General features: G+C 50.7%; 1 protein-coding gene across 2 annotated transcripts in view; it reads left to right on the plus strand.

Moving 5' to 3' along the window:
• The window catches only part of JDP2 (Jun dimerization protein 2), a 39,635-nt gene extending 30,328 nt beyond the window's left edge, over positions 1-9,307 (plus strand). For both annotated transcript variants that reach the window (XM_034642059.1, XM_034642058.1), the window contains exons 3-4: positions 752-856; positions 8,144-9,307. In XM_034642059.1, coding sequence (XP_034497950.1) covers positions 752-856; positions 8,144-8,329 — 291 coding nt within the window. In that variant the 3' untranslated portion in view covers positions 8,330-9,307. The remainder of the gene's footprint in view (positions 1-751; positions 857-8,143) is intronic.
• Positions 9,308-22,432: the final 13,125 nt, after the last annotated feature.

Below are 22,432 nucleotides of genomic sequence, written 5' to 3' on the forward strand. Positions count from 1 at the left end.
TGAGTTTCTTCCTTCTCATTTAATGGGCCCTGTCTTATGCATGATGAATTTTCTAATGTGTCCTGGGAGAGAAGCAAGCGAAGCTGGAGACTCAGGAAGCCCCTCTGCTTGTGTCCTGGGCAGGCATTCTGGGGAGCCCTGGGATCCTGGGATACAGGTGGGTGTCCTGGGGGAAGAGCGTGCAGAAGCGGGAAAAAGGATCAGAGCCAGATAGGGAGACGGGGAAGACTGTTCAGGAGCACCACGAGGTGGATCGGAGCCTCTGGAAGGACCAAGAGGGAGGGTACCCCGGGGAGGTGGAAGTGCGTGGGGGCAGAATGTGACATCTGTGTTCATGCCCAAGGCATTTTTAAAGGAAGCGGCTGGGAACCACTGGCCTGGAAAATAGTGCCCAGAAGGCCTGGGCTGGGCAAGAGAACAGACCGTCACCGCCCGCTGGGTGTCACCTCTGTGTGAGTAGACTCGCCAGGCTCGGAGCCTGCTGAACTCTGGCCGAACCCAGGCAGCCCTGCCCTCCCGGGCCACTGGCTCCTTCCAGGTTTGCCCACCTGCTCCAGGAGGATCCGTGGGCCTGCTTGGAGACGTTTCCATCCCACCAGCCGGGAAGCCCGTGGGCTGGCAGGCAGGGCCGGCTCGCTCACTGCCGAGATGTGGGTTAGGAGGGGGATTGTCCATCTGTCTGTCTGTGTCAGGAGGGAAGCTGTCCTCCAGGCGGCCCCCATGTCTGATCGGCAGCTCTGTGCCCTCACAGCTAGATGAAGAAGAGGAGCGAAGGAAAAGGCGCCGGGAGAAGAACAAAGTCGCAGCGGCCCGTTGCCGGAACAAGAAGAAGGAACGGACGGAGTTTCTGCAGCGGGTGAGCAGGGCAGGGGCGGGGCGGGGCGAGGCGCCCGGCTCACTCTTCAGAGCGGGCTCATGCACTCGTGGGCCAGGAGACGTCACCAAAGCCTGCGGAATCGATGTGCACCTGCTGGCGTCTGTCCATGCGGCCACCACCCCTCTGTTCTTCTCTGCCTCCTATCCAGTGCCCTTTCCCTGACCCGAGACAACCCAGGGCAGCTGGCCTCAGGTCCTGCCCACCCAGATCCCCAGAAAGCCAGAGAAGGTGGGAGCAGCCAAGTCCCCTCTACGAGGTCAGACCCTGGTGCTGATTGACCCACATGGCCTGGGACTGCTGCTACTCATTTCGGAGCCCTAGCAGCTGCCGAAGTTGTGTAGGGTGGATGCTAAGGGCGTAGGTGATAACCGCCAAGCTTGTGAGTGGTGGACGCAGCCCCTGGAGAGAGAGCATCTCCTCCCTTAGCTGCAGGGGGCTCTTCCAGGCCTGCATCCCATCTGGTTGGCCTCAGCCCCCCTGAGGGTGACCCCCAAGCCCCTGCCCCCAGGGACCAGAGGTCAGCTCTGCATGCAAAGGCCAGCGGGGGGCAGGGGGGTCACCTTCCTCCCCACCCACCCGCCTCCGCCCGGGAGTCCCATTTCTTAGGCTTTCACTGCGTCTCAGAAGTGATAGATGGCAGTGAAAGCACATGACGAGGAAAGCTAATCAGTCCGGGCTGGTAGTCTCCAGGGTCCCCAGTCTGGGTCACTCGTTCATTACAAAGTCATGATAGTAACAGTAATAATCCGTGGGTCCGGCTGTGTTCCACAGCGTGCAGCAAGTAACAGGGGTTGTTAACATTGGTACCGTTGGGCAGTGTGCCAAGTACTGTACGTATATTATCTCTCTGTTGGCATAATAACTCCATGAGGTCGGCGCCTTCTTTACGGTCTTTCTGCAGACGGGGCAACGAAGGCATGGCGAGGTGAAATACCGCCCAGGTCCCTCAGCGGCTGAGTGGTAGAACCGAGATTCAGGCCTGAGGTTACTTCAAAGCATCTGTTCTCGACACTCTGCTATGCTCGCTCTAATTCATTCGTTCCTTCGTCCATGTGTGTGTTCATTCTTTCACTCAGTCGTTGATTCGTTGGCAAGTGTTTTTATACACGTGGAAGTGCTCGGCAGTGTGGCAGGTGCACTGGGGGACAAGGAGGGAGCAGGCGTAGTCTCTCCCGTGGGAGCTGGAGACACAAGGCTGATGTGGCCTCGGTTTGATGCTGGGGAATATATGGGTCTCTTCTCATGCTCACAACAAGCAGAGAGAAAATCCGAGGTCCCAGGTGTAGACAGCACAGGGCCATGTGAACACCGGTAGGCTCTGAGTACCTGGGGTAGGTGAATGGCCATTACAGGTGGGAGTTAGACTCTGAGAACTGGGAACCTCTTGAGAAGAGAGGGGGACCAACTCTGGGCTGGAAGTTTTCAAGAAGTTCCTAAGACACAGGTGGCACCCGGGCCTTGATGGATGGATGGAGGGTCCCATACCTCACTTCCAGCACTGAGCGCCTGCACAGCTGGTGACATGGCGGGGAGCAGAGAAGTCTCACACCAGATCCCTGCCTCCCAGGGCTTGTCAGCCAGTTAGCGGGCGACATAGGCCAAGCGAACACACACAGGAGCAGTGAGTGGTGCCACACGAATGGTGCTAGCTGCTCTTCACACTCCAGGACCACTTGCGAGCACCTACTCTATGAGACATTTCACGTGCCTCATTTAATCTTACCATATGCCAATGAGATAAACATTGCTTATCCCCATTGTAGAGATTGACCTGTAGCTCAGTAGAGGTCAGATTATTTGCTGAAAGTCACACTGCTAGCAAGTGTTAGAGCTGGGGTTCATTTACCGCTTGCTTAACCATCCATCCATCCATCAGTCCATGTGCAGTGAGTACCGCTACAGCGCAGACAGCAGGCGCCGTCTGCCTCGGACGGCAGGTGGAAGTGGGGAATGGTACTGTGCGCTGTGCCTTGTGATGGGCAAGCCCGGGGGCTGTGAGAACACACCGTGAGGCTCCCTCCTAGCCTAGGCTGAGGAAATACTGCTTATTGAGACATAGAAGAGGCGTGGGAGCTAACAAGAGCTAACGAGGTGAAGGACAGGGAGGGAGGGGGTTAGCAGGGACCGTGCAAGCAAAGGCCAGAGGCAAGAGGTGTTTAAAGATGTGATTAAGGAATTGAAAAGAATGTCAGTGTGGTTGGAATTTATTTTTTATTTATTTATTTATTTTTTAAAGATTTTATTTTTTTTTTTTAAGATTTTATTTATTTATTTGACAGAGATAGAGACAGCCAGCGAGGGAGGGAACACAAGCAGGGGGAGTGGGAGAGGAAGAAGCAGGCTCACAGCGGAGGAGCCTGATGTGGGGCTCGATCCCACAACACTGGGATCACGCCCTGAGCCGAAGGCAGACGCTTAACCCGCTGTGCCACCCAGGCGCCCCTGTGGTTGGAATTTAGACTACAAGGGGGAGAATGGAGGGGCTGGCAGCCCCCCTGTCCTTGCTATATAGGGCGATCCTCTGTGCTGCGCTGTCTGGGGCAATCCCCCTTTATGCCTCTGGTCCTAGCCTATTTATTAATAGCACCTGCTTTTACTCTCCCAATTGTCCCCATTATGATGATGGATTATGCAGTCATGGAGAGCGATGGAAGGTTTCAGTTGGAGAGAGACACACCTTGGAAAGATCCCTCTGGCTGTAGTGTGGGGCAAGAATTAGGGCAGTGGGAAGACCAGTTATGTAGCTGTTGTGGTGACCCTGGTGGCCTCGGGGTCTAGGAGGGAAGTTTGGGCAGGCCTGTCTGGGCCCATCCCGGTCGCCCTCTCCTCCCATGCTCCTCTCTTCCCCTCTGGCCTTAGAAACAGAGTTGGGTGTGAGGTTTAGGACATGGATGCAGATGGCTGTGTTGATAGCCTGAGGAATTCTCTTGTAATTTATTTATTTATTTTTTAAAGATTTATTTATTATTGGAGTGCCTGGGTGGCTCAGTCGGTTAAGCATTTGCCTTTGGCTCAGGTCATGATCTCAGGGTCCTAGGATCGAGCCCCACATCGGGTTCCCTGTTCTGTGGGGAGTCTGCTTCTCCCTTTCCCTCTGCCTGCCGCTCCCCTTGCTCGTGCATCCTCTCTCTCTGTCAAATAAATAAATCTTTAAAAATCTTTAAAAAAAGATTTATTTATTATTTGAGAGAGAGGAGCAGAGGGAGAGAATCCCAGGCAGACTCCCCACTGAGTGCGGAGCCTGATGTGGGTCTCGATCTCACAACCCTGAGATGATAACCTGAGCCAAAATCAAGAGTCGGTTGCTTAACTGACTGAGCCACCCAGGTACTCCTTGTAATCTATTTTTTAACAGGTAAAATATTTATAAGGCTCAGGGGTACAAATGGAGATGTGTGTGTGTAACATACACACACACACACACACACACACGTATGTGTAATGTAAAAAGCCGCCCTCCCATCCTTGACCCCTAGACACCTAGATCTACCCTGGGAGATTCTTAGAGCCTCTCAGAGTTCATCTGCCTGGACCAGCTGATTCCTGAGGCAGCCAGGGGACCGCAGTTCCTCCTCCCTCTGCAGTCAGGAGCAGCAGCCTTGCGTAACGCTGGCCTGACGCAGGTCCCTTCCCTGGGCTCTGGTAACAGTAACCCCCCTCACGCTCCGTGGCACTCTGCGCCCTTCATGGCTGTTCTCTCCTTGATGCTCACAAGAAGATGGTGAGTCTGGGAGGAGGCAAGGCAGCCCCCACTGCCCTGATGAGGTTTCTGAGACTCAGAGGGATGGAAGTTTGCTCAAGGCCCCACAGCACCGGAGGCGGGACTAGAACCCAGGGCTTCCTCTACTGCCCGGCAGGCTGTTCGGGTTGCCCGGGCTCAGGGAAATTGCGATCTGGTTCACAGTGACATAGCTGAAGTGACAGAGTCGGGATTTGAATTCGGACAGGCCTTTGGTCTCAGAAGGGGCCACATCAGCCTTTTTCCCAATATTTACCAAAAAAAGCTGGGAACTAGTACTCTATTTTAAGTGCATTAGGGTAACTTTTTTTTTTAAAAAAAGATATAATCAGAGAATCTTAATGCTTAAAGTCCCCTTGGCTGATTATTATATTTTCTGGGAGGAGATGGATGCCGCAAGAAGGGAATTGACTTGGCCAAGTTCCCACAGCCAGGATGAAAAGCCAGAACACCCAGCCCCTTACCTGTATTTTTTCTCCTATCTTTGCTGAGCACAGTGAAAGAGACGGAATGTTCATTCACTTGCACTAATCCTATTCTAAAACAACAAATGTTTTCATTTTCTCAAGGGCAATAAATATCTACCAAAAGGCAAAACGATAAACAAAAATGAAAGCAGCGGCATTTGCTTTGTAATTAACATGTGAAGATCCTAGCCCACGTTTCTTAATTAGGGAAACAGATCAAGTAATTGCTGTTATAAAACCACAGACGACTTCTACAATCATGCTTAAAAAAAAGATTCTTCTGAACTCAACTTGTACTTGTACCAAAAGAAAGATGTAGCACCGTCCAATACAACAGAAGGCAATAATGCTACAAAGCAGTTACATTCCGACAGCCGGCCGGTCAGGGTTTAGGATGTGCCCCGATATACTCTAACATTTTAGAACCAACAGAACGCGGGGCCATTCCAATGATGAATGTATGTGTGAAGGCACACGCCTGCTTGGGTTTTTGTGTGACACAGGTGTTCGCTCGTGAAGTCGGTTCAACATGCAGTCATTTCAGGGAGGCAGGTCGGCGTGGTACTGAATGCCACCTGTCTGACGCTGGCCCTGGCACACCCGCTTTCAACGTCCACTAGCGTGCAGCCCAGCTGCTTCCTGGCCACCCCCAAACGGCAGCCCCCTCCCCCACCGCAGTCCTTGGACCCCTCCCCCAGGCCCACAGGCGGCCTGTGTCATTCTCCAGATCCAGCCAGTCACCAGCACCTGCCAGGCTTCTTTGAGCGCTCCTCCTCAGCTTCTCCTTCTCTTTCTTCATAGGCCCTTGCTCAACGCTCAAAGTAAAAATTCCTTAAGCCCCCCTAACCTTCCAGTGGACAGGATGCTTTTCCTGTGTGGGTTCATTTAATCCCCACGAGCATCATCTTTTTATATTTAAGATAAATGAGACTCAGGGTAGTTAGGAAATTTGCTCTAGACTCTGATTCCAAACCCTCAAGCTTTGCCTGATGTGGCTCTAAATCCACCTTCTAGAAGGCTCTCTACCCTTCTGTCCTAAAGTGACCTATGGTCACAATGGAGGATTTTGTCTCGCAAACACATCTTAACCTTATTTCCCGTGTCTGTGTCCGTGTTCACTCAGGACTCCCTTCCTGATGTCCCACCTCCTCCACCACCAATGGACCTTCTCAGCCCAACCGTTTTTTAAACCAGAGGCCAGACCTAGCCATTTCGCGCTGTTAGAAGGTCTTCTAACCCCCGTACTGCTGATGGGCATATAGTAAGCTCTTCCCCGCTGTATGGATCCTGGATCCCCCAGACATTCATTGTACCTGCAAGTCCTCAGCCAATGTGGGTGGGTGGATTGAACAGAGGCTCCTAGAGACAGAGGCTCAGAGGAGTCGAACTTGGAGCCAAAACATTGGCTCAGGGGAACCAGATGGTCAGAGGGTTTGTAAGAAGTCCCCAAGGTCATGAGCTTATCAGACCCAGGGAGCAGGCAGCTAAGATTAGCACCTAACTGCCCCCAGCTGATGGGTCATGGACTCATGGTTTCACGTGGGGTCTCTCTCCTGGCTCCCGGAGATGACTTCTCTTGGAATTCTGAGAACAGGGGACAGGGCCAGCCTCCCCGTCGTGCTTCATCCTGTTGAACCAAAAACCGCCATAGCTGGTTTTTAATATTTTCCCCCTGAGCCTTTTTTTCCTTTTTTGAGGATGTTCTCCCTCAGTGTCTGGTCACGAGGCCCACATGTCTCAGCAGTCTGAGCTGTCCGGGCTCTCATGCTGTGACCTCAGAGACCAGCACAAGGACAGTTCAGGCAGGCCAGTGGGTGGGAGACGGACAGCAGCCCTGGAATGTGGGTGGGCCCTACTGAGGGCCCCGAAGACTGCCGAAGGGGGCTGCTCAGCCTGACCGCGCCGGGTGGAGGGACCGGCCCCTAGACCTCAGCTGGCGTCCCCCAGCTCTGTTGTCGCACGCGCGATCGCAACCACATCTTATTCTTTGCCTGATACGGTTGCTCAACCTTAGCTGTTGACATTTTGTCTAGATAGTTCTTACGGGGCCATCCTGTGTAGGATGGTTTAGGGGCATCCCCAGCCTCTACCCACTCAACGCCAGCAGCAACCCTCTCCCCAGCTGTGACAACCCAGAATGTCTCCGGGCATCTCAGATGCAGAACCCCTCCTAGTTGAGAACCACTGGGCTGAAACTTTGCTGGCCCTTGAGTAAATTCCAGCGGTCGAACTGGTTGCCCATTTTCAGGCACAGTCCAGTATACATCATTCAGGAGTTTTGCTGTCTTAACTGTTTTGACGCCCAAGCCTTGAACTGGTATGCTTATCACCTATCCACACTCTGAACATGTGAAGTCCCCCCAAAATCAAATGGCCAGCGTTGCTTCTTTTCCTTGGAGTCTCTCCAGCTGAGTTGGAAGTTCATTGGGAATCTCACTGGAGATGGGAAACTTTATTTTAGATCCAGAAGGATGACAGTTGATTACCTCCTAATGGGCAAAGTTTCTAGAGAACAGGAAATAAAGAAGGGCTGTTTAAATAATTTGGGGCTAATACCAGGAAGCGCATGTTTTAGGAGGAATGACATGACCACACTGGGCGCGGGGATCCCACAGGCCAAAATATCCCCAACGTGCATTTACACATCATACATCTGGCCCCCTCTGGACCCTTCATGCACCGCTTTAGTGCCCCTAGGCTGCTGTTCCTCTCCCACCCTTTGTTTCTGGGGCAAGGGCCAGGAGGCAGGAGAGTGTTGGCATATTTGAGTGATTACAAGGAAGTCACCGTGGCTGGAGTGGATTCAGTGAGGGGAGGGAGGGGGGACCTCAGAATACAACCTGGGCTCATCCCACTTTGACACAGGCCAGTGTCCCTGGTGTGACAGGCACTGCTGCAGGAAGTCACTTACCCCAGGGGCTTAATAGCAGGTGCTTCCTCCAGTAGGAACCTGGCAGGCAGAGAACAGGCAAAGGCCACCTGGGGATGCCTTGTGCCTCCCCAGAGGCAGAGCGGTCCCCAGCGAAAGCTTACAGCCCCGTCTCTGTTTCCGTGCTCCAGGAATCTGAGCGGCTAGAACTCATGAACGCGGAGCTGAAGACCCAGATCGAGGAGCTGAAGCAGGAGCGACAGCAGCTCATTCTGATGCTGAACCGGCATCGCCCCACGTGCATTGTCCGGACGGACAGCGTCAAGACCCCCGAGTCAGAAGGCAACCCGCTGTTGGAGCAGCTAGAGAAGAAGTGACCATGGGCTGGGAGAAGGAGGAGGAGGAAGAGGAGGATGAGGAGGAGGATTTGGGAAGAGGGGAGAGAACGAGGGCTCCTAGAGGGCCCTTCCTTGCTGCATGACAAACTTTCCAATGAGGCTCAGCCCAGCCAGCGCTGGCCGGGCTGTTCTGTGAAACTCGGATCAGCCACACAAGGGGAAGAACGGGCTGACGAAACCACAAGGACCAAGCGCTGAGACCAAAGTAGACCCTTGGGTGGGGTTGCCCTGCCTGGGGCCCAGCTGGAAGGAGGCAGGACAGAGACCCCTGGCCAGAGAGACACCCCACCGAACGGCCTCAGGCACCGCTGCAGCCTCTCCACCAGGGCACCCGCGGAGGGACCTCAGAGCAGCCAGGAAAAGCCATGAGTTGCAAAAGAAATGCGCTGGGGATGGAACTCAGAGTCAAACTGCAACCTGCCGGCCCCCAGCCCTGCCTCCTGACCCCGATGCCAGGCTGGAGGGGGCGTCATGTGGGGCCCTGCCGTCCCCGCCCCACCTGGGTCCAGCGCGGGCCCTGCCGGGAGCGGCAGCCGGGGTGCACCCTCGCCGGCCCTGCTGGAGTTTGCTGCGGGCACGAGGCGCGGGCGCCCTTCCAAAGCACATACTCACCGAATGTTTACAGACTGGCTGTCCTGGCAGGGCTTTCAACTGCACATGTTTTTTATACTTTCTTTTTTTTTTTTTTAATATTTTTTACAAAAAAAAAAGATTTTATACAAGCAATATATATATGGATTTCTATAATCACTCGATGTGATATAGTATAAATATGCTATAGTTTGTTTGTTACGAACAGCTATCCAGCAGTTATGGCCATTGTGTGTAACTCCTAAGTACTGTAGTAGTCTCTGGGTGTTGGGGGTGGCCGGGGCGGGCATGGGGTGCATTTCCATCCTGGTAAACCCTTCATAGTACTCAGTCCTGTATCGCTCAGTAAACGTTACTCTTACTTACTTGGCTGCCTCTTGTGGTGTCTGCCTAGGGAATGGGGTGCAAGGCACGCACGGGGGGACTCCCGGTGTGCGGTGTCAAAGGACGTTTGGAGCGTCTGCTGTAGGCCCTTGGTTTTCACAACAGCCCTCCCAGGTAAGTGTTTATGTGCCCGTTTTACAGATGAGGAAGTCCAGGCTCGGAGAAGTTCAAGAAAACTGCAGTACTTCTTTTGTCTCTTCCCTCCACGCGTGTACCGAGTGCCTGCCCTGTGTGTGCCAGGCAATCTACAAGGGGCCGAGTAGTCACCATAAAATGAAAATTATCTTGTTCTCTGCCAGTGTGGATAGTTGTTGCTATTTACCACATAGCGCGAATGATTTAATATCTTCTATTCTCTAAAGGTGGCTGCCGAGTTTGTGTTCTGGCCGTGTCTCCAGTTCCTCTAATGACAAGTGCTGGGCTCCAAGATTCCTAGGTTCATGTGCTCCTGCAGGGCCACAGTCATCTGCGTGGGGCTCATCATCCCTTCCCTGGGCGTCCCTAGGCCTTCCTGCCAGGTGGTCATAAATAAGGCCTGTGCCTAGAGTTGTGATAAGAACCATGCCACCTATAAGAAGGACAAGACCCATGAGCGATAAGATGGGCAGAAACCAGTATGTGTTGGTCAGGATATGCATTAAAGGGAACTTACACAGGCCACTAGTGGGAAATCGGTGTGACTCCTGTGTAAAGCAGTTTGGCAATAACCGGTGATGCTAAAGCTAAACGCGTCCTCTGACCCAGCAGTTTCCCTCCTAAGTATATACCCCGGAGGAACTCTAGCACAGGGGCCAAGGAAATGGACAAGAATTTCACTGAAGCGCTGTGTGCAGTCAGGAGAAACGGGAAACAACCTAAATACCTATGAACGAAAGAACAGATAAACACATTGTATTTTTATAAAATCAAGTAGTATTCAGCAGTTAAAAAGACTGCAGCAGAGCGACAGGTGCTGGTGTGCTTAAATCTCAGGAGCACAGTGTGGAGCTGGAGGAGAGGACGGCAAGTCGCAGGATATATGCAGTGTACCATGTCTGTAATCTTTCTGAACATGTAAACTGATGCTTTACTGTTTGCGGGTACACGCAGAACTGGGTCGTAGAGGTATAAAGGCACGCACAGGACTGCTATCAAAATCAAATATCAGGGGCGCCTGCGTGGCTCAGTCGCTAAGCATCTGCCTTCAGCTCAGGTCATGATCCCAGGGTCCTGGGATCGAGCCCCACATCAGGCTCCTCTGCTATGAGCCTGCTTCTCCCTCTCCCACTCCCCCTGCTTGTGTTCCCTCTCTGGCTGGCTGTCTCTCTCTCCGTCAAATAAATAATCTTTTTAAAAAATCAAATATCAGAATCAGTAACGGGGACTGCTCCTGGGAGAGGGGAGAGAGGGGGTCAAGGGCAGCATCTGCAAGGCTAAGAAGGACACTGGGTTTCAACTGTACATGTGATACTTCATTTATTGTTGAAAAATCTGAATCAAATGTAGAATCATGTTAGAATTTGGCAGAGCTGAGTGATACTCTTCACATTCTTCTGTATGCTTGGTATATTTCCTAATAAAAGAGAACAAGCCACAGCACCAATAGGTTTTGTGTTTCCATTCTTTCCTTAGCAATCTTAGGAAATAAAAACAAAATCTGAAATTACAATGGAGTTCCAGCAGATTCTCTTCGAATTGATGCAAATTTAATTAAATGCCTAGAGGGAGAGAGAGACCATTCAAAGGGTGTGATTTGTTTAGCTGGCGCTTGTAGTCAGTAAGCCCAAGCCCAGGGGTGAGGGTGCCCAGGGGTGAGGCCACCTTGGGGAGCGATGACCTGCTGCTTTCAGTGGGTCCTGGTCCCTGCTCTCTGCAAAATGAGCAATGAAAGGCTCCTTAAATGCTGACATTTTTCTCCTTAAATGCTGACTTTTCATCCCAACCCCTATGTAAAATGCAGTCCACTGCACCTTTAAGTTAAGGCTCGAAGCAAAGCAAAGGGGAGGCATTTTAAAGATGCGAATGCATTTTTCACAGGCATATTCATTTCTTGTTGTTTCCCTAATGAATTACCACAGATTTAATGGCTTAAAGGAACACAGATTTTAATATCTTAACGTTCTGGAGATCAGAAGTCCAAAATGGGTCTCACTGGGTTAAAATCGAGGTGTCAGCTGGCCTGCGTTCCATTTGCAGGCTCTGGTGGGGGGAAATCTGTTTTCTTGCCCTTTCCAGTTTATGGAGGCTGCCCACATTCCTTGGCCCGTGGCCCCTTCCATCTTTAAAGCCAGCAACAGCCGGTTGAGTCTTTCTCGCACCACATCACTCTGAAGCTGACTCTTCTGCCTGCCCTCTTCCGTCTTTTAAGGACGCTTGTGATTATATTGGGCCCACCTGGATAATAAGGATAATCTTATTTTAAGGTCAACTGATTAGCCACTTTAGTGCTATATGCAACCTTCACCGCCCCCCCTTGCCACATAACGTGACATATTCATAGGTTCCATCCTTGGGAGGCCATTACTTTGCCTCCTGCCATAGGAATTGAAGAGTTGGAGGTTCTTACAGTTCTCCACACTCCCTGGCAGGTTAGGCTGTTTTCCACGTAAGCGCTGTGAGAATAGAGTCTCTACACGGGGCGTCCCTAGTGCCTGGCACTGTGCTTGGCACAGAGCTGATGGTCAACACACAGACTCACAGATATACTCACAGATGTGTGTGTGATACAGTATAGACAGACAAATACAGCTATATGCCACACACATATACACACGCAGATACAGACACACACACATTCATACCAGGTGTGACTGAGCATAAAGTAATGAGATTGATGCCAGTCTCACTCCTTTATATTACATTTCTGTGATTTTGGAATGAACTTCTTCTCCATAGTGGCAAATCACCTTTCTTTAGGAAGAGCTAAATTATGGTTAATGGCAACGTTAATTAAACTGGGCATACGGTTTTGGCTTAAAAACGTAAATATATCAGAAAGCTCTGACTCCGTTGTTTCTGGTTTGGTTTCTATGCTGCTCTGTGGCAATTCCTGAAGAAACAAGTCGAGTCCTAATGCTTCGGACCACCTGCAGTGAAATTAACATTGAAGTGCCAGCCTCCACTGCTCTGCGGGACAGTCCTCACCCGGGTGGGTGGTACTGGGCACCTGTTGTGCCCCATTTAAAACCCTCAAACTCCAGTTCTATCACATGAGCAGGTCTGAGCAAGTGTGGACCTCACACGGGTGCAAGCTGAAGGTGCCCCGCCACCCCCCTCCCCAGGCATGCCCTGTACCTCCCACTTCCTGTCCTGAGAGACATCCATGGAGATCCCCTTAGCATTTACACACATGCAACTTGGAAATTTGGGGGACTTGATGCCTGTAGGGTCTCCATTGGCTAGCTATCCATTGGGAGAGGGAACAATGGATAAATGCTTTTCCCTTTCATCCTCCAGGTGGAGGGTGTCCAGGTGGAGAGTTCTGGGATGTGTTTCCTAAGCTTCCTCAAAAGGTCTTGCAGGATTAAGCAAGACCTGTAGAAGTGACCTGCAGAGTTGGCCCAACTCAATATTGTGTCTTCTATTGCTTTTCTCTCCTGTCCTGTTTCACTCTTCTGCTCCCTGGGATCACTTCCCAAATAAAGCACCTGAGCACGAGCATGGGTCTCAGGCTCTGCTTTTGGGGGAAGCCAAGTGAAAAGAGTTGGTGTCAGAAGTGGCCCTAGAAATCAGACCCTCAGGATGGGATATGTGGAGGGATTGTCTTGCCAGCCAGATGTCAGCAATAGTAAGTGGGATGGAGAGAGTCCCTGACCTACCAAAGCATCCCAGTCACTCGGTTGTGTCCCACGTGGATTGCGATGTGACACAGGTGGGAAGGAAGCGGTCATCTGTCGCACCTGTATGGTATGAGGCTAAGGGGTAAAGTTGGAGTGGGTTGCCTTTTGTTAATTGTGTTGGAAGTCTCAGGGGAAAAAAATGCAAAACTTAGTTTGGCCAACAATAAACTCAAGACATGCACAAAACCAGAGACATCTTCGGCAGTACTTAAGGAGATGCTTGGTTCTTCCAGTCCCAGAACACTGTGCTGAGAATCAGGCCCTGAATCTAATTGCAAAGGTGGCAGACTCATTGAAGAGAATGAATGTCTGGGGCACCTGGGTGGCACAGCGGTTAAGCGTCTGCCTTCGGCTCAGGGGGTGATCCCGGCGTTGTGGGATCAAGCCCCACGTCAGGCTCCTCTGCTGTGAGCCTGCTTCTTCCTCTCCCACTCCCCCTGCTTGTGTTCCCTCTCTCACTGTCTATCTCTGTCTCTGTCGAATAAATAAGTAAAATCTAAAAAAAAAAAAAGAGAGAGTGAATGTCTACCCTTAAACATATTTCCATATTGAAAGTCAGTGTGCTAAAGGGAAAAAGGTAGGAACTTGAGACCTGAAATGGGGCCATTTGGGTAAACATGACTCTTGAAACCCTAGAATCCCTTGAACCTTCTGGACTGGCAGAAGCAGCCTCCTGGCCCTTACTAGAGGGAAGCAGCTTCCCTGTGCTCGGAGACCCTACAAAGGTTGTAGTCGAAGCAGGTACCCGGCAGCACGATGTTCATCCTCAAGCTTCACCTCTGCCCCATTCATGACCTCCAGGCAGACAGACAGGATCACGTGTCAGGACAGTCTGAGCAGGAGAAATACCGTTGCTGCTCCATAAGGAAATCACTAATTTGTCGAAGGATCTGCAGGCCTGGCTGATAAGGATTCACAGGCACCAGGGGAGGCATATGGCAATGATTGTGCCTCAAGGGTGTTGGACCAACAGGGTCTGGATATCCGTCTGGGAAGGGGAGCGCTGTGCATGGGAGCACTCAGCTGTGACTCCGGGCTGAAAGCCATGGCGGTGACACCGGGCACGCACCTTACTACATTGCCAGTACTGCTCCTCGAAGCCTACTCATGGCCTGAACCCACAGTATGTGAAGTGGACATACTGAAATGGCCTTGGCAGAGAGTCAAGGGAGGGATCGGAAGGTCCAGGGAGGAGGCCACGTTCACGTGGGTTTGTTCTGTGAGACTGGAGGCCCCATCACCTGACTGTGCTCCTCAGGAGGGCCGGAGGGTGTTCGCCAGGGCAGTGATGACTACAGGAGAGGGACCGCTAGCACCCTAGAGAAGCTCTGAAAGGGTCGGGGTGGACGGGAGGAGATGGGGCTGGTATCAGTGGGGACTACGGATTTCCAGAATGGTAGAAGCCAGGAGAAGGCAATTTACCGCCATCGTGGACAGCAAGGCCCTCATCCACTTTCTAAATCGAAGAGCCAGAACCACTGCCTTCGCGGTAGGCTGGGTGCCTTTGAGGAAAACTCTGCATGACCATTACACATACTCAATAGAACATTCAGGAACCTTCCTACAGGGTAACCAGACAGTGAGGAAAGTGGAATTCTCACATCTTCTGAGCACCATTGCATCCAACATCCCCAGTAAAACTCCGGGTACGAGATGACAGTGATGCCAGTGTATCAAACACGAGACGCTCCTCTGGCTACGGATGGGTTCGGTCAAGCCAGGAGGTCGAGGGTGTTCCAGCCAGAGTCTGCCTGCCAGTGGGTTCGGTGGGCCCACAGACCCTGTAGCTCTTTACCCAGTGCCTGACCAAGAAGAGGCTTTTGATAGAAGAACCTGAGCCAAAGTGCTTGAAATTGCCCCCCCATCCACGTGCGTGAATCCAAAGTGGTGGTCCGTGCTAAAAGCAGCTGCAACAGCGCCACCATCGAACACCCCGGGATGAAAGGAGATGCGGGCGGGCCCTACCCTACCTGCGGGACTCTCTCATTGGGGGGGGTCTCTGTGAAGTCCCGGGGGACTGTGTCAGGCAGTGGTGGGCCACCGCTGCTCTGTGTCACTGCGGCCGTGTGTGATGCGTTAGCATTGTTACAGCAGGTGGTCCCGCCCCTGGCGTTTGGTAAGCAGCTGGTAATTGGTAGATGCCTTCTTCTTAATTGCCATCACTAAGGAGAATCAAAAACAGCTCACTTTTGCTACAAGGAAGGCAGAAATAGCATTCACTGCCTGGCCGGGTCAGTATTAACTCTCCAGCACCCCATCAGAACATGATCTTCCAGAGTTTTGATCTGTCTGGCACTCCGCAGAATCCAGCTGCACGCATTGTACTGCTGGCATGAGGCTAATAGGACCTGCAGAGCAGGAAGTGGCTGGCGCTCTGAACGCCCTGGTGGGGCGCGTGAGCACCAGCGCGTGGGAAAGGAACCCCACGAGGATTCAGGCGCCTGCCATGTGGGTGGAGTTTTTAGTGGTCCTGTGCTCTGGCATTTCAAAGCATCCCCTTCAAGATAAAGGACAGGTAATCGCACCTTGCACTCCACCACTGAGAAAGAGGCTCAGGGCCTAGGGAACCACTTTGGAGTTTGGAGGCAATATATATAGATATACCTCTCTTAGGAATACTGCTCCTGGGACGCCTGGGTGGCTCAGTTGTTTAAGCATCTGCCTTTGGCTCAGGTCATGATCCCAGGGTCCTGGCTCTCTGCTCAGTGGGGAGCCTGCCTCTCCCTCTGCCTGTTGCTTGCCCTGCTTGTGATCTCTCTCTGATATATAAATAAATAAAATCTTAAAAAAAAAAAAAAAGGAATACTGCTCCAACCCCTTTCACAGTGACTTGGAAAGCTGCCAGACTTGAGTGGGGCTCTAGTAGCTCCAGGCTGCCGTGCAAAGGCCCCTGCCACCACGGGACATGTTCCCACAGGCTCTGCCACTATCACCCGGCATACCCAGGAGGGCTGGAGGTTTCCATGGTGCATAACATGCTGGCTGTTTTGAATGCACAACCCATGATAAATTAAACTATGTCTTCATGTGTTATCTGCCACGGTCCCTGTGAAACGTATCCAGTGAGGACCACCTTTCCTTGTCTTCCTGAAGGCTTGGAACTTTCGCGCTCCCTGTCGGGTAAGAAATGGCCCAGTGTCCTTCTAAGTCTCCCTCTGTTTATTAGAAGGTCCAGCCTAAAAGAAAGCTAAATCCTCAAAGTTTTTGTGTTCAAATCTTCTCCCCTTGCCAGCGCAGGCCGGCTTTAGTCCAGGAAGAGCTGGGTGTGTCTTCTCCCTTCCTCTATCCTGAGCTGATGGCCAGACTTTGGCCCCTCCTAAGGATGGAGCAGGAGGTGGGAGCAGCTTGAAGGGGTAGGAACGGCCTAAGGACCTTGAACTGTTAGAGTTCTAAGCTGGCTTTGGGCGTGCTAGTCTTAGCAAATGTTTAAAGCTGATTCTTTCCTGAGTTCTTTTCTGGGCCCTTCTGAGGTTACCTCTCCTGCAGGACCGTCCACCTAGGCAGATGTATCTGTTGGAAGTGCTCTCCTCAGGCCCAGGAGCCTGTCTCACCTCCAGCTTCTTTCTGGTGCATCCCAGCATGTTCTCGATGGCCTTATTGGACAGACCCAGGCCAGCTACACCAGCCCACACTGGCCTCAGGAAGCTCTCGGTCATGCCCTGCCCAGAGACACTCAGGGCGTATAGATATGGCCCAGCACAACTGCTTCTTTAAGGGGTCCCAGGGCAGCTCCCCCTCACTTGGCTCTAGGGAAAGGGGGCACCAGCCCCTTCCTGCCACCTGGCAGAGAGCAAGGACTCCGCACCACCACACTTCTCTCCAAAGGAATGGTTCTACAAATGTTTCTCATCTCTCTACATCTGGAGCCCCCCCCCCTTTTTAAATGATTTTTAAAATTATATTATGTTAGTCACCATACAGTACATCCCTAGATTCCCATGCAAAGTTCGATGCTTCATTAGTTGCGTATAACACCCAGTGCACCATGCAATACGTGCCCTCCTTACTACCCATCACCAGTCTATCCCATTCCCCCACCCCCCTCCCCTCTGAAGTCTTCAGTTTGTTTCTCATAGTCCATAGTCTCTCATGTTTCATTCCCCCTTCTGATTACCCCCCCTTTCTTTATCCCTTTCTTCCCCTATCCTTTTTTCTTTTTTTAAACATTTTTATTTACTTATTTGAGAGAGAGAGAGAGCGCAAGTGGGGGCGGGGGGGGGCAGAGGGAGAGAGAGGAGCAGACTCCCTGCTGTGCCAGACCTGGGGCTCCATCCCCGACTGGTGATGAGGAAGCAGAAGGCAAGCTGAGGACAGAGCACAAGCTGACACCCTGCAAACTTCCCCGCCAGCCATCCTCCCACCCCCCACCCCACCCACCTCACCCCCTGGGGATACGTGTGACATTCCTCCTGGAAGCTGCACTATCTTCATGTTAATGCCTTGCTAGGGGGAAAAACAACATTAACTTGACAAGGGCAAGACCTACAGTATCCCATGAGTCCTCTTTAACATATGAAAATCCTTCGAATCCTCCCTTTTCCTTACCTCCCCCAACTCCCAAGTATATGGTCTGTCACCCCTCACAATCCATGGCAGCAGCTCTTTCTGCCCATGGGTCCTCTCCCTGTGTTCTAATAAAACCACCTTTGTGCACCAAAGACGTCTCAAGAATTCTTTCTTGGCGTCCGCTCTGGACCCCACCCCACCCCACCGAAACTCACCTATATTCCAAAACCACATCACCGGGATCCTGACCGGAGCCGAAGACAGACACTTAACCGACTGAGCCCCCAGGCACCCCTGGAGCCCATTCCAAGCTCTCAAACTGGAGAAGGGTCCCATCATCCTGGAACCCGTTCCTTAACATTTACAAAGCCTGCCATTGCTAATGGGGTTTCACACCTACTGCGCTTTAGTGTGTCAGTCAAAACTTTAATTTAATATCCTGGGCACATTGTTTCCTGAGTTAAAGGGCAGGTAAGGATTATAAAGTCAGCTGTAAGAAAGACGCGCCCCCTTGCAGCAGACGCTATGTTTCACCAACGAACGAGAGGACAGATCCGAATTTGTACTGAGTATCTGTCCTGCACTCTTGTGAGGTGGGTGTTACAGCTTTAAGTCCCATGTTATTGATGAGGAAACTGAGGCAGCACCCCTGGATTCGATCCTGGGTCAGGCTGGAAGACAAATGCGGACCTGATACAGAATCCCTGCCTTGAGGAGAGCAGTCTCTTGGGGAGACCGAGCAGCAGGGAGGGAGAATGCACCTCAGGTCAGGCGGCCCTCGAGCTGTGCCCCTTCCTCCTGAGGGGAAAAGAAAACCCCGTTTTGGCTGGGCATACACCACGGTTTGGTGACCATCCTATCATTTTACTCCCCTAGAGTAGCTGTCCTGTCAGTGTTTTCGTCTTTGACAGCGGCCGGCCCCTCTTCGGTGACAAGGGGCTGCCCTGCGGTGGTGGCCGTGTCCTCAGAGAGGCTTCTCTAATTGGTGCCGGTTAGTCACACATCAGCTTCCACTGTCCTCCTGTGAGAAGAAACCCTGACAAACCAGCAGGCCTCACAGCCCATTCAAGCTCCCCAAGGCCCCAAATCCTTCCCTCCCAGCCCTATTACTGTGGTATTTATAGCCCAAATGTGAAGGGTATTATTATTCTCCTTCCTCTGCCTTTCTTTGCTTGAAATAAAGACTCGGTCCACTCTTCTATTAAGCCAGATTTGCATAACACCACCTGGGAAGAAATCTCCTCAGGGCCCAGGCACCAGAGCCTCTGACTCTGGCTTTATATACAGGGTTTCTGGAAAAGCTCTGTTCCTCTTTGAAGGTACTGGGGAAACCAGGAGAGACTTCCCTCAGATGCATTCCCTTTAAGTATCTGAACCTTTGCATTTCTAAAGCAGCTTGCAGCCCAGGCTCCAGAGACTTCCCTTCCCTCATTAGGAAAGGGAGCGGGGAGTGAGTCCAAGGTCACCTCTTGTGGGTCTCCTGAAATAAGCTCCAGGAAAATGTTCACTTTCTCGGGCACAGAATCGCGGGGCCCCACTCTGCATCAGGAAGGTGGAGGCACAGGGAGCCCCCTGTGGTGGGCCTCCACCCTGACTAGGCTCCCCACCGAGGTGAGATGACCCACATGGGTTCCCTGGAGTCCACAATTTCTACGCATCCCACATACTGGACTGCTGTTCTTTCATTAGGCCTTGACAAAAAAAAGGGGGGGGTTTCTTTCATCATAAACTATAGATAAACAATTAATGGGATTTACTAAATTCATTACATAAATACAAAAACTGTTTACAAGCATAACACACAGGTGTGGATTTCATTTTGCTGCTAATTCCTCCTCACTAGGAATTAGTAATAGTGGTCCAGCCAGGCAAGGGGGCTAAAGTAAGTCATTTCTTTCTTTCTTTTCTTTTCTTCTTCTTTTTTTTTTTTTTTAAGATTTTATTTATTTATTTGACAGAGAGAGACAGCCAGTGAGAGAGGGAACACAAGCAGGGGGAGTGGGAGAGGAAGAAGCAGGCTCCCAGCAGAGCAGGGAGCCCGATGCGGGTCTCGATCCCAGGACCCTGAGCTGAAGGCAGAGCTTAATGGCTGAGCCACCCAGGCTCCCCTGAAGTCAGTCACTTCTGGTCACCTTCATCTTCTTTAGTTGAACACTAACTTGAAAAACACACAAAAAGTGTTTAAATGACCTATAATTAAGAGAATGAAAAGAGAAGCCACAGACTGGGAGAAAGTATTTGCAAAACACATGTCTGAAAAAGGACTCACATCGAAAATATACAAAGAGCTCTCAAAACTCACCCACAAGAAAAAAAAACCTATTAAAAATGGGCAAAAGATATGAACTAACACCTCATCAAAGAAGATATACAGAGAGCCAACAAACATAGGAAAAGAGGCAGCGTCATATGTCACTAGGAAATCACAAATTAAAACAGCAAGGAGAAACCGCTACACATCTATTAGAATGGCTGAGATCCAAAACACTGGTCACACCAAATCCTGATGGGGATACAGAGCAACGAGAACTGTTGGTGGCATTCATTGCCGCTGACAGGGTGAACTGGTGAGTCTTTCTGGAAGATAGTTTGGTGGTTTCTTACAAAGCTAGACGTATTATACGACCCAGCAATTGTGCTACTTAATATTTACCCAAACAGGCTGAAAACTTAGGTCCCCCCAAAAGTTTAGAGCAGCTTTATTCACAATTGCCAGAAATTGAAAGCAACCAAGATGTCCTTCAGTGGGTGAATGGGTAAACAAACGGTGGTCCATCCAGATGAGAAGGTATTATTTCTCAACAAAAAGAGACAAGTTGTCCCTCCATGAAAAGACACGGAGGAAATTTAAATGCATGTTACTAAGTGAAAGAAGCCAGCGGGAAAGGGCTATGTTGTATATTGTTTCAGTTATACGTTGTCTTGGAAAAGGTAAAAGTATAGGAAGAGTGAAAGGTTAGTGGTGGCCAGGGGCTCAGGGGGAAAGGAGAGACGAACAGGGGGAGCACGGGGGGTTATTAGGGTGGGGAACTATTCAGCATGACACTGGGATGCTGGACAATGGTGCGTCTATGACATCATACCTTTGTCAAAACCCGTAGTTCTGTACAATACAGAGTGAACTCTCATGGAAACTGGAGAGGTTAATTAATAACAACGTATTAATATTGGCTTATCAATTATAATAAATGTACCAAACTAATACAAGATATTAATAATGTAGAAATTGTCGGGGAGGGGCGTGGTATGGAGGGAAGGGGGAGTCTATGGGAACTGTCTGTACTTTTTTTTTTAATGATTTTTTTTTAAGATTTTATTTATTTATTCGACAGAGATAGAGACAGCCAGTGAGAGAGGGAACACAAGCAGGGGGAGTGGGAGAGGAAGAAGCAGGGTCATAGCGGAGGAGCCTGATGTGGGGCTCGATCCCATAACGCCAGGATCACACCCTGAGCCGAAGGCAGACGCTTAACCGCTGTGCCACCCAGGCGCCCCTGTCTGTACTTTCTGCTCAACTTTTCTGTTAACTTGAAAGTGCTTTTTAAAAAATCTATTCATTTTTAAAAAATCAAGAATTCTGCCTTTAAAAAAAAAATCACATAAAGTAAGAAGCAGCCATTCCAGCCCATTTCATTCCCCCACTCTACACATCCCCAATAAGGTAAGCATTGTTTATAATTTGGTGTTCATGTTTTCTGATTTTTCCCCTAAGTTTCCACAAATGTATCTGTATATCTATATTTGTATCGAGCTAGCTATAGTATCACAAATTTAAAAAATTAAAATGAAATTATGCTTTCCACACTGTATTAATCTGCAACATGCTGATTTCACTTATGTTATGGGTCCCTTTCCGGGCTGTACTGGTAGATCTGACTTTTTTGAGAACTGTCCCGTCCAATGGGGACTAACGGTGTGACTGCTAAAGAAGAGTGATAAGAACCAAACTGACAATGCTTGCAAAGCTACAGTTGATCGCAGGTAAAGCCCTACAGGCACGGAAGCAAGGCAGCGGGGGTCCAGAGAGGCCAGGTGCAAGCTTCAGTCGTCCTTGCCTGTGAGAGCCACACAGACGCACTTTCTCTCTCGGGCCACAGATGTGTCCTCACACCTCAGAACTAGAAAGTCCCAAATGGAGTTTCCACGTGGGCTGCTTCTTCTCCGCTAGCCATACAGACATATTTCTTTCTGTGTCACCTGCCCCCGCAGCAGAGACCTCCAGGGGTCTCACCCAAACCAGGTACAAATCATTACTTTCACTGTTATCAAGAAATAATGCCCCCAAAAGTAAAAATAAAAGCCAACACTGCTGACAAGCTGGTAAAAGCCACCTTGAAACTTCTCGGACCCATGGTTACAAAACGACACTCTTAATCAGTACCGTTCACACCTGGACCGGCGGTCTGCGCCATTATGAATGCCTTTTAATTCAGTAAATCAGCTCATGCCAATACCAGGTCTGCTAGAATGAACCCGCACAGCACACCATGGTATGTACGAAACATGCTCTGTTCAACCGTTCCCATGCGGGTGGGTATTCGAGTTCTCTCCCCGCCACCCTCACTGCTGGTGGAAAGCTGGCCCCAGTGAACATCTTCACACATACCTGCTTTGACGTATCCGTATGTTGATTTCTGTAGCATCCATCCCTCAAGTGATGTGGACAAATCACTTTCCTTTGCTTTTCTTGATCTGTCTTTCATGTCTTCTTTTCTCTGTGTTTTAGGAGGATAGGGACTCATGCGTGGGGTTGCTGTGCTCAGATGCTCATGTTCCTGTCAGG

The sequence above is a fragment of the Ailuropoda melanoleuca genome, chromosome 14, assembly GCF_002007445.2.
Source record: "Ailuropoda melanoleuca isolate Jingjing chromosome 14, ASM200744v2, whole genome shotgun sequence".
Classification (NCBI taxonomy): domain Eukaryota; kingdom Metazoa; phylum Chordata; class Mammalia; order Carnivora; family Ursidae; genus Ailuropoda; species Ailuropoda melanoleuca.